The following is a 12,432-nucleotide window of genomic DNA, read 5'->3' as shown; positions in this document are numbered from 1 at the left end:
TTTTATTTCCACCATTGGTTCATTATTTATACCCCTTCTTTTAATCTTTTTAGTTTAGTGTTTTTTTAAGTAAATTACATTATTTCACATATAAGAAATTTACAACTGTATAACTCCCAATTCTTCCTTCTGTCTCTGTGCTTTTGTTGTCATACATTTTCCTTTTTTTTAAAAAAGATTTTGGGGCGCCTGGGTGGCTCAGTCGTTAGGTGACTGCCTTCAGCTCGGGTCATGATCCCAGGGTCCTGGGATTGAGCCCCACATTGGGCTCCCTGCTCACTGGGAAGCCTGCTTCTCCCTCTCCTACTCCCCCTGCTTGTGTTCCTGCTCTCGCTGTCTCCCTGTCAAATAAATAAATAAAATCTTTAAAAAAATAAAATTAAAAAATAAAAAGATTTTATTTATTAGAGAGAGAGAGTATGGGCAGGGGAAGGGGCAAAAGGGGAGGGAGAAGCAGCCTCCCCACTGAGCAGGGAGCCCAATGCAAGCTGATCCCAGGACCCTGGGATGACCCCAGCCCAAGGCAGAAGGCAGACACTCAACTGACTGAGCCACCCAGGCTCCCCTCATACATTTTACTTTTATATATGCTATAAATCCACAATTCATTGCTACTATTTTTACTTGAGGCAGTCAATTATATTCTAAAGCAAATAAAAATAGCCACCCCAAAAGTTTTTTTTTTCCAAAAAGTATTTTTTTATATTTACCTCAGACCATTTGATACTATCCTACAGCTCTTGGGGGCTCCATTCTATTTTTTTTTTTTTTCCACTTTTTCCCACTTTGACTCTTAATGGTTTTCATCTCTCTGCTGAAATTTCACATCTGTTTCTGCATGCTGTCTAACTTTTCCATTAGAGTGTTTAATGTATTAATCATAGTTATTTTAAATTTCTTGTCTGGTAGTTCCAATATTCGGGTCATCTCTAAGTCTGGTCCTGTTGATTACTTTGCTTCTTTCCTTTTTTTTTTTTTTAAAGATTTTATTTATTTATTTGTTTGTTTGTTTGTTTGGGGGAAAGAGAGAATCCCAAGCGGACTCCTTGCTGAGTGCAGAGCCTGACAGGGGGCTTGATCTGACAACCCTGAGATAATGACCTGAGCCAAAATCATGAGTTGGATGCTTAACAACCCACCCAGGTGCCCCTGATTACTTTGCTTCTTGATAGTGGGTTGTTTCTCTTGCTTTTTGTTGTGTTGCTTGTAATTTGTTACTGATTGCTAGATGTAGGACTTAAAACAGTAGAAACTGAGGCAAGTATTTATTCTAGGTACATCTCTTCTTTTATTAGGGTATTCGTGTGGGAGTTCCAGTCAGTTAGGAGGTGAGTTTGGTTTGGGTTTTGTTGTGGTTACCTTAGGTGCACACGGGGCTTCAAATTCCTCAGGTTTAGGATGGGTTTGTTGGTGGGAGGGCTTTTCCTCAATGTTTATGCTTTACTCTCAGCTTTAGGTCTTTCTCTTGTTGCTGGGTGCTTGCTTACCTGCTGGTGGGGAGCAGGGATTCACTGTTGTCTTGGTTCAGCCTCAGTGTTAGGCAGGCCCTGTTTTTCTGGGTCTGGGGGGAAGAGGGGTGTAGATCTTTCTGGTGATCCTGCCCTTGCCCCAGAGGTAGGATACTTCTAATGGTCCAGATCAGAATTTCCTGCCTTTCCCCCAGGCATAAAGGCGTGTTTTATTTTTCTTTTACTCTGCCCCAGCTGCCTTGGGAGGGACAGAGTTTACCACCCTTTCCCCAGGGGTGTAAGATTTTTATTCTTTAGAAAAAGGACTGGGTGGACCTTTGCATTTTCCCCAGAGCAGTGATTGCTTTCCTTCTCCAGACTAGCACTACTGAGAAGCTGTCTCTGGCCTCCTGCCTAGTATTTTTTAATGAACATCCAATCTACTGAAGTCTATGGAGAAAAACCCCTGGGTGTCTACGCTCTTGCTGAACCACACAAGACCTTTAGTAATTCATTAGGAATTGTGCCTGAGTTCTTCTTACTTGCCTGCGTGTCGGTCCCGTCATTCTCCCTCTGCCACAGGTGAACCAGAGCTTGCGTCTCTTCATGGAGGTGCCTGTTTTTCCTAAAATTTCAGTCTGGTAGGTTGCCCTGTAACCTCAGCTCTCTGATGCCTCAAGAAAAGTTATGGTTTTGTAGATTGTTTGGCTTTTTCTTGTTATTGGAGTTGGAGTGATGCTTTTCCCGGCATTCTATATCCTAAATGGAAGTTAGAAGTTAAGGCAATTCCATTTTATACTAATTTTATTTTCCAGTGAAATGAATTTCCCTCTTTCTTTCCCTGTGATATTGTGATTAAATACATATTTGGTCTTCATCCACTGTTTCTAGACACAGCTCCTATAATTTCCTATATAAGAGCCATAGGGGCATGTTCTGTTATAATATTTGCTTTTGTTCTCAATTCCTGAAATAGCTCCAGGGCAATGAAAGTGAAATGGTGTCTTTTGTTATTTATATAACAAGTCCCTTTCAACCCACTTGAGTTTATGTTAATGAGGTGATTTTTGGAAAGCATCCGGATCTTCTAAGGATGGGGGCTAGTTGCTAGAGGAACCAACTGTGTGATTAGGCTGTTGGAACTTTAAGTCCAGTCTGACCTCTGGGGAGGGGAGAGGGGCTGGAGATTGAATCAAGCACTAATGGCCAATGATTTTAATCAGTCGCACCTGTGTAATGAAGCCTCCATAAAACCCCCAAAAGGACAGAGTTTGGAGAGCTTTCAGGTTGGTGAACAGGTGGAGGTGCTGGGTGAGTGGCTTGCCCAGAGAGAGCATGGAACTCCACACCCCTTCCCATATGCCTTGCCCTATGCATCTTTTCCATCTGGCAGTTCCTGCGTTATATCCTTTTATAATAAACTGGTAATCTAGTAAGTAAACTGATTTCTTGAGTTCTGTGAGCCACTCTGGCAAATTAATTAAACCCAAGGAGGGATAGTGGGACCCTCCAATTTATAGCCAGTCAGTTGGAAGCACTGGTAACAACCTGGACTTGTATTTGGCATCTGAAGAGGGGGCAGTTTTGTGGGACTGAGCCCTTCTCTAGTAAAGCATTAACATGAAGACAGTTGGGAGCTTCCTGGACATTATACTCTGCCTGCCTCAAGTATTTGTCAATGGGCTGCAGGTTATAAGGACATTTAATTTTATCTACATTTCCTTCTGGAAGTTAGGTTATTGATAAGTGCTTTTTTTCTTGTAAATCACTAAGACATTTGTAAACTAAGGGAGACTCCTGTCCTGTAGGACTATAATCTCTATAAATTAACCATTTGTTTTTTCTTCCCTTAGCTTTAGGGCAGCCAAGAGTGCTGAGGAATGTCACATATATCCCACCTTGGGGGCAGGGGTTGTGGGGTGTCAGCTTGTGCTTTGTCCTTAGCTTGCCTTCTGCTCCCTCATCATCAGAATTGAGTTAAATTGTCTGTGTTGCAGAATTGCTTGATGTGTAGAAAACCCATACATCTGGGGCGCCTGGGTGGCTCAGTCATTAAGCGTCTGCCTTCGGCTCAGGTCATGATCCCAGGGTCCTGGGATCGAGCCCCATATCGTGCTCCCTGCTCGACGGGAAGCCTGCTTCTCCCTCTTCCACTCCCCCTGCTTGTATTCCCTCTCTGGCTGTCTCTCTCTCTGTCAAATAAATAAATAAAATCTTAAAAAAAAAAAAAACACCCATATATCTGGTGTCAGAGGTCCAAAAAGAATATGTGGGAGCCCCAGCCTCCTCTCCCCATCTAGCTAGGGTCTGATAAAATAGAGGGGAGGCTGAAGTGGTCACTGGGACCAGGTTTCTCTGCTTGCTTCTGTGTTGAGTTGGGTGGAAAAAGGCAATATAGGTCTCTCTGCACCTGACTCATGTGAAAATATAGGCTCCTCTGCCATTTCCAGGTTTGTTTTCATGGTTGCTTTGGCTCACCTGACAAACACATGAAAACAAGTATGTACCCACGTGCCTGTGCCTGCCTAGGGAAACCTGTGTGGCTTGGTGCCAAGAGTGAAAGAAAGAGTGGTGCGCCTTAAAGCCAGGTCTCATCTAAGCAGAGGTAGGCTGGGAGTAAAGGAAGGCTTGGTAGTGCCCCAGAGGAGGCTTTTCTCTTGATCTCCAGTCCAGACCCTGGCAGGGGACCGGGACAGGTAAGGCAGGAGTTTTGGATGGAGCTGTGGAGACTGAAGTTTTCCCTGAGAACTGCTTACTCTTGAGTGGCTATGGTTCCCTCGCTCTGAGCTCCGTGAGGTAAGGTTCTGGCACTTCCATCTTTGTTGAGTAGATGAGAGGCTTCTGGGAAGATGATGTGCTGATCTCATTCTTATCCCTGAAGTTATCTCTGTGACCTTAAAAGACTGATTCCTGGGTGGGAATCATATGGCTTATAGGATTCCTTTATCCAGAAGATGAGGTGGGAGTAAGTAGGTGATTTGAATTCCTGATTACTGGGGCACAGGAATTGAGAGAGGGAGAAGGTCATGCTGAGTGCAGGTTCAGGAAGGTGCTTGTCTTCCTCTGACAGATTCTGGGTTTTTCATATATAGGTTGTTATGGAATCTAACTTCTTTGAGGTTTCTGGACTGGCTCAACTCTAAACCAAAAGTAGTAGTGTGTGCCATCTCCCTATGGGATGCCTTCTAATGCCAGGTCTGTGGATGAGAGAAGCCATGTAGCTCTGATTGGGTGTCAAAATTCCTGGGTCCTGTTCTGGGAGAATCTCTTTGCAACCCCAGCCGGTAGTGAGGGCATGCTGAGGAGGAAAACAAACTGATAGCAGTCAAGTCCCATGTTAGGGTGCCCTCTGGATGTTCTTTCTCCATCGGGTCTTAATTATATTCTCTCTCTTTTCTGGGCACTTTGGAAAAAGAGATGTATTGAATGGGCAAACAGCAATGTAGGAAGTAAGATTGATGTTGTAGACACAGCAACACACAGGTGTGTATTTTCATGAAGGTCCTTTCCTTGTTCTAGTCTTTGCAGTGGCCCTGGTCTTAGCATCTTCTTAGCCTTTCTCTCCACCTGCTCATGTTCTTTGCTGGCCTGAGAGTAGCTACAGACTTGTCCACATGTTGCTGGATACTGCAGAAGTTCCTGTTTATGTTTGGGTGGAGGTGAGTGGGTGTGGGCAGTGAGAAGCCTATCAGGCTGAGTAACCTGGCAGTGGGAGTCTGGTCTTTGCAGGACAGGTTTGTAGGTTTTAAAATGGTAAGACCAGGCCAAAACCTGCACCTCAGGGAGAATCCATGCTATGGATAAATCTAATGCCAACCTGTTCTTGGTGTCAAGCCAGGTACCTCTTGTTGGAAGTTGCCATCAGCTGAGCTCTCACAGTTATCTTTCTTGGGAGCACTAGGTGTCTGCCTACCTCCATTTATTTCTGTGTCCTGTGGTGGAAACGGATATAAACCTCATTATATTTAGGTCTGTGTGTAAGGCATGCTGTTCCTACATAAGAGGTTAGCTTTGCAGGTCTAAACCAGAGACTCACCAGCTTCTGCCCTAGACTGACATACTTATATTCTTTGATATTCTTTGCCAGGCCACAGTAAACACAAGTGTGAAGGAAACATTTGTCATGGAAGTCAGGGAGCTGGAGAGCCCCACACCAACCTACCATCTCATTCCCGAGGCCAACCAGCCCAAGGAAGATGTCAACATGCAACCTCAACAGACTGCAGAAACTATGCAGCTAAAGAAGGAGATCTCGCTGTTGAATGGGGTCAGCCTGGTGGTGGGCAACATGATCGGCTCAGGAATCTTTGTCTCACCCAAGGGCGTGCTGGTATACACTGCCTCCTATGGGTTGTCGCTGGTCGTATGGGCCATTGGTGGGCTTTTCTCCGTTGTTGGTGCCCTTTGCTATGCGGAGCTGGGGACCACCATCACCAAGTCTGGGGCCAGCTATGCTTATATTCTAGAGGCCTTTGGGGGCTTCATTGCCTTTATCCGCCTGTGGGCCTCCTTGCTAATTGTTGAGCCCACCAGTCAGGCCATCATTGCCATCACCTTCGCCAACTACATCATCCAGCCCTCGTTCCCTACCTGTGATCCCCCATACCTGGCCTGCCGTCTCCTTGCTGCTGCTTGCATATGTAAGTCTGGGGTTTAGTGGCGGAGTATGTTTGAGGGTGTGGGTTCCTTTAATGCTAATGGTAACTGATACTTGAACACCATATTTTGCTTTTGGGGGGAAGAGAGGCATCTTACCTTTTTTTTTTTCTTTTTTTTAAAAAATATTTTATTTATTTAAGAGAGAGAGAGAGCAGGAGCAGGATGGGTGGGGGAGAGGGAGAGGGAGAGGCAGATTCCCTGCTGAGCAGGGGGCCTAATGCGGGACTCAATCCCAGGATCCTGGGATCATGACCTGAGCCGAAGGCAGATGCTTAACTGACTGAGCCACCCAGGCGCCCTGCATCTTACCTTTTGAAGTAATTTCACCAAAGTCATTTAACCCTGAGAGATAAGTAAGGGTAAAGGTTAGGGATGAGAGAAGTTTGAGTCTCTTTGTGGCTTTTGGTGCCTCACATTCCTTCTACTCTTGACTGTTCCAGAGTTCTGTTCCCCAGTCTATGTGACAGGTTGGTGCATGTCTTACATTTGTCTTACCAGTTGTTTTGATTGGAGTCAACATCACTAGTTGTAACTGAACCCAGAAAAAAACATCAGTGCTGAGGACTTTATTTTTTGCTTCGCAGCTTTTTATTTTAAACCAGTTTAGAGGCTGAGGAAAGAGGCTTCTCTAGATTGTTGGGGTCCCAAGGTGTTATCCCTCAGCCCACAGGACCAGTGTTTCCTGCCACTGCCATTCTTTGCAGCCCATTCTGAGCAGCAGGCACCACACCAAAATGGCTTTTTCTCATTGGTGTTTCAAATTTCTTTCTCTCTCTCTCTCTCTTTTTTTTTTTTAAGATTTTATTTATTTATTTGGAAGAGAGAGTGCGCACGCGAGAGAGAGAAGGAGGGAGATCACGAACAGGGGGAAGGGTAGAGGGAGAAGCAGACTCCCCGCTGAGCAGGGAGCCCGATGTGGGACTCGATCCCAGGACCCCGGGATCATGACCTGAGCCGAAGGCAGACGCTTAACTGACTGAGTTACCCAGGCGCCCCATATTTGGGTTTCTGATGACAGAACCCAAGAGATCCCAGTTGATCCCTCTTTATTTTCCTTTTTCTCTCATGAGGTGGTAAGGAGGGATTCTGTGAAATCGCTGAAAAGGAGAGAAGATTGCTGTGAATTTACCCAATCTTGTAGAGCTAGTGTTTTAGCTGAGAAGTGGCCCAGAATTCCCTGTGTTCCTTAGCACTGTGCTGCCAGGGGCACTTAATTATACTCTGTTCTTTCCATATCTCTGCTTGCAAAAGCTTTGGCAGTATATGTAGTTTATCCACAGCGTTAAAAATAGACTGAGAGTACCTTGGAGTTAGCAAAAAAGGATTGTACGGTACACTGTGCTTCCTGACTTTAAGGAATTTGTTAAAGACAAATGTTAAAGGGAACCCCTCCACATGTAACCCCAGGAGGAGGTAAGGTGGGTACTCAGCTGTATGTGTGTTAGGGTCTGGCCAGGGGAACTCGGGCCTGACTGAGTTCTCTAAAAAAAAGAAGAATTTTCTGATTATAAAATGTGTTCATTAGGGAGAAGATGAACTTATCCTCAATCACCCATAATCTACCACCAAAAGATGAACACCTTCAATAATTAAATCATGTCTTCATTTCTTTTATAGAATTGGCATCGTACTTTGCATATAACTTTATATTCTGCTTTTTAAGTTTAGTATATCATGTTTTTCCCCCTTTTTATGGAATGTTCTTCAAAAGAAACATTTTTTAAAGTAGCGTCTTTTTATTATAATTACTATTATTTAAAGGGAATACATAGACATTACAGGCACTTTGAAAATGCAAAAAAATAGAAAAAAAAAAGAAAAATCACCCATAATTTTATTTTTTAAATTTATTTTATTTTTAAAAGATTTTTATTTATTTATTTGTCAGAGAGAGAGAGAGAGCACAAGCAGTGGCAGCCGCCGGCAGAGGGAGAAGCAGGCTCCCCACTGAGCAAGGAGCCCCATGTGGGACTCGATCCCAAGACCCTGGGATTATGACCTGAGCTGAAGGCAGATGCTTAACCAACTGAGCCACCCAGGCATCCCCACCCCATAATTTTAACTCCCAGAGAACTATTGCTACTATTTGTGTGAAATACCTCCTAGTATTTTTTTTTTTTCTGTGCTTATCTCATTTTTTTTTTTTTTTTTGCTCTTGAGATCATACTGTCTGTGGTTTGTATAATACTTTAAAAATTTTAATATTTAATCCCTTTCATCAGATATTCTTAGAAAACATGGTTTAGGGACACATAAATAGTTTCCTGGCAGTGTGGTATAGTGGTTAAGATCATAGGCTCCCATGCCAGACCAGGACTGATTCTAGCTTTACCAGCTGTTTTTCCCAGCTGTTAACCTTGGCGGAGTTACTTAACTGTTGCCTTGGTCTTCTCATTTATAAAATGGAAATATCATGAGGAATAAATGAATCAATACAGGTACAGTACTTCTCTTTCTGGCATGGAGTAAGTGCTCTGTATTATTATTATAAATAATATTGCTGTGGGAGTCTTTGTATATAAAGATTAAGAGTTTCTGCATCTTTTTTTTTTTTTTTTTTTAGGGTAGAATTAGCTATACAGGAGAAATACCTGTGTCTAAAGAAATAAACAGTTTTAAGATTCTTTGTGTGTTACCCAGTTTCCTTCTAGAAGGTTTTGTGAGTTTGTGCTCTTATCTAAGCACTTGAGAGTGCCTGTGTGTTGGCCTCGTGATGGCCTTAGGGTGAATTCCAAGGGTAACCAAGTCAAAGGACACCATTCTATATATAATTTTTCATGTATAGAAGATTTTTATTTGGTAAATCTTTTTTCCTTTATGATTTTCTCCATTGTTTTTGTTCTTTTGTCCTTAACGAAGCCCATCCCCATACCAGGAACTGCTCTTTTTTCTTTTCTTTGCCAGAACTGCTCTTTTGATTGGAGGAGAGACCTCACCTCTTAGATGTGCAGTCATGGTATCTGTAGCTTTTTTCATTCAAGTGTACTTTTACCCAGATTACTCACCATCAGAATTCCTTCAAGCCCCTATCCCAGAAGCCCAGGCTTTTCCATAATGCATACCTGCAGGTAGGAACTTGTCAGAAATGGGCTTAAGTCATAAAACCATGTCCTGTCCTAACTGACAAGACTTTGGGGTTCAGCTTACTTCTCTTCTTGAAATTTAGGGTGTAGAATTGGGCTGATGCATCATCTAACAAAGCTGGGATGTGCTGAAGGGAGTCTCTTTGGGCAGGGGTGGCAGTGGTCTTAAGAGACAAAATTGGAAGATACCAATTAGGTCATAATACAAAAATCTGCGCTGAATCCACGGCGAAATTTAGGTAGGATAGGAGAATTGAGTTAGTCTTGAAATTAAGATAAGAGGGGTCCAGGTTGTTTTTTTGGGAGACTATCTATGGAAATTATAGCCATGCAAGCTAGACAATTGAAGTTCCATTCTAGAAGAAAGGGCCCAGCATTCTCCATATAACAACTGCAGGTCAGAGTTGCAAGCTAGTGGCCAGACTTGACCCACAGATATATTTGTTTAGCCTAGTGTTGTAAGCAATTTTGAATTACTTGCCAACATTTGAAAACCAGGACCTTTCTGTTGAAAAATCAAGAGTTCTGGCAACCTTGGACCCAGATTCCTTCCTGACACAATCAGCTGCCTTTGTGTAGTGGTTGCTCCCTTTATTTTTTTTTTAATATTTTATTTATTTAGGGCGCCGGGGTGGCTCAGATGGTTAAGCGTCTGCCTTCGGCTCAGGTCATGATCCCAGGGTCCTGGGATCGAGTCCCGCATTGGGCTCCCTGCTCCTTGGGAGCCTGCTTCTCCCTCTGCATCTCTCTCTCTCTCTCTCTCATGCATAAATAAAAATTTTAAAAAAATATATTTTATTTATTTATTTGATAGAGAGAGAGAGAGCATGGTGGCGGTGGGGAGGGTGGTAACAGGAGAGGGAGAAGCAGACTCCCCGCTGAGAACAAGGAGCCCGGCCCTGGGCTTGATCCCAGGACCCTGGGACCACGGCCCGAGCTAAAGGCAGACGCTTAACTGACTGAGCCACCCAGGCACTCATATACCCAGACATTCTTGCCTTTGCTCTGTTGCATTACCTCCTTGGCCCTTAAAGGCATCGCTGTTTCACATCCTCACTTTCCAGCAGCCCCCCCACCCTATTCCCAGGTTATACTGGCAGAGAGATCCTAGCACCTTTTTTGAATTTCAGGCTATCTTAGCTACTCATTATCCTAGAACAGTGGTTTTCAACCAGAGGTGAGTTTGTCCCCCAGGAAACATTTGCAAGGTCTGGAGACATTTTTGGTTGTCACACCTCCTTGGAAGGGGTGCTACTGGCATCTAGTGAGTAGAAGCCAGGGGTGCTATTGAGCATCTTATAAAGTACAGGACAGCCTCTCACAACTAAGACTTATTTTGCCCCAAATATCAATAGTGCTGAAGTTGAGAAACTCTATCCTAAAGGTGCATTCTATTCATATGTGTTCTGGGAGCTTGTAGTCTTCTGTGGTGGGTGGGGCCTCAGGCTGTCAACTGGACTCAGTGTGCTCAGAGGCTCTTACTCACTTATAGGACTATAGGGGAAAATGGCAGTTCTTGAGGCCCGTAGGTCCCTCCTCTTGCCAGGTGACCAGCAGTATTATTGGTAACTCAGGTGCCCAGGAGTACTTGATTTGAGTGTGGAAGGGTGGTTTTTCTTAGTTTGTTTATTTTTGTGGGATCCTGCCTGTTGTGTAGGCTCACACACGTCATTCAAGAATATTTGCTGTGAAGGTTTCATTATAGAAGTCATTCAGCACTGATACTGGCATCAAAGCAGAGGCTTGCTCACTGCTGAGACTCCATTTCCCTCAACCCCCAGGGTTGGTTTGGGGAAAGCTGACAGTGAAGAGGAGCAGGAGCAGGAGGAGATGGGGGAGGGAGACTTCTAAATTAGAGGAGATTGGAGGGAAGAAACACTGTATAATGCCTGAATAGCTTTCTGTTGTCTCTTGCTGTCTTGGACTCAGGCCTGGGCAGGGTTCTGAGAAGGAAGGTTATGCTCCCCTACTTTGGTCACTGGTTGCTATGGATAGACAGCTTTCATGTTCTGAAAGTGACATGACTCAGGAGGACTGGGTCTTTACCATAGTCTCAAAGACCCTGGAGTCTACCCCCTGTAATAAGACTAAATGTGTGTATTTGTGTAATTAAAAACAAGGACGATTCTTAAAAAGGCATATACCTGACATATTCATATGCATCCCAAGAGGGAGCTCCAGATTCCAGGATTTCCATTTGGAAGGGTTTACCTCTCCTGGACTGTTATAGAACATTTTTCTCCTAATATACTTGTAGATGGTCTCTCCCTAGCTTTTTTCTTCTCCCACCTTGTTGCTGTTGTTGTTAAGGATTGCATTCCTCTGTCCTTGAGTGCCCCTTAGTAACACCCAGCTTGTTTGTGGGAGGAATTGGAAGGGTTCCTTCCTCCCTGTTGCTGTGGAAAAAGGGAGCCGTGACTGTCAGCATAACTGGGACTATAGCTGCGGATTGCTAAGTGATCTCCTCATCAGAAAGAGAATATGAGAGGTACAGTTCTGTTTTAGGGTACATGTATTATCCAGGATTAATTTGGGTTTCAAACACCTGAAAACCAAAAGCAGCATGGCTCAAATATATTTAAGTTTATTTCTCTCACATATTAAAGGTAGGCAGTATGAGACTGGTAGGGTGACTTCATAATTTTTCAGGGAGCCAGGTTCCTTCCTTCTGCCTTACTGCTCTGCCATCCTCAGCATGTGACTTCTAGCTGGTGGTCCAAGATGGCTACTCAAGCTCTAGCTGTCAAGTCTGTACTGTAGCTGACAGGAAGGACAAAGAAAGGCATGCTCTTCCCTTCAAAGAGACTTCCTGAGGTCTTATTTATATGAAACTTTGCTTACCTCCCTGGGGCAAGAACTTAGTTACTTGGCTGTACCTGCCTGCAAGAGAGGCTGGTAAATGTCAGCTTTAATTTAGGCAGCCCACATTCTAGCTAAAATTTCTATTACTAAGGAAAAATGGAGGAACAGATATTTAAAGATAACTAGCAGTTTTTGCCACAGAGAGACTTTGGGGATTTGTTTCTGCTTTAGGGTTCGGTGTGGATCTGCTATTTGAGTACTCCTTTCCCAGCATCATGCACCCAGAACTTGAAGACCCTCACATGGACCCCACGCTCATCGGTGTAGGCTTTCCAGCAAGGACATGAGATCAGAAGAGGAGGGAAGGCTTGGATATTGTAATTGTGGTAGTTACTTTTATCTGAGCACCTGGCCTCCAGGCCCAGCCTTGTGCTTGAGCG

The 12,432-nt window shown here is 43.9% G+C and overlaps 1 protein-coding gene across 4 annotated transcripts in view; it reads left to right on the top strand.

Moving 5' to 3' along the window:
- The window catches only part of SLC7A6 (solute carrier family 7 member 6), a 34,934-nt gene that overhangs the window by 7,107 nt on the left and 15,395 nt on the right, over positions 1-12,432 (top strand). For 3 of the 4 annotated variants that reach the window (XM_036109186.2, XM_078063716.1, XM_078063714.1), the window contains one exon: positions 5,536-6,088. In XM_036109186.2, the coding sequence (XP_035965079.1) occupies positions 5,572-6,088 (517 nt within the window). In that variant the 5' untranslated portion in view covers positions 5,536-5,571. Of the gene's footprint in view, positions 1-4,094; positions 4,245-5,535; positions 6,089-12,432 lie in introns of those variants that run through there. The other variant, XM_078063715.1, reaches the window with a different exon arrangement.

The sequence above is a fragment of the Halichoerus grypus genome, chromosome 15 (genome assembly GCF_964656455.1).
Source record: "Halichoerus grypus chromosome 15, mHalGry1.hap1.1, whole genome shotgun sequence".
In the NCBI taxonomy this organism is placed as follows: domain Eukaryota; kingdom Metazoa; phylum Chordata; class Mammalia; order Carnivora; family Phocidae; genus Halichoerus; species Halichoerus grypus.
This window is presented reverse-complemented; position numbering and strand designations above follow the sequence as displayed.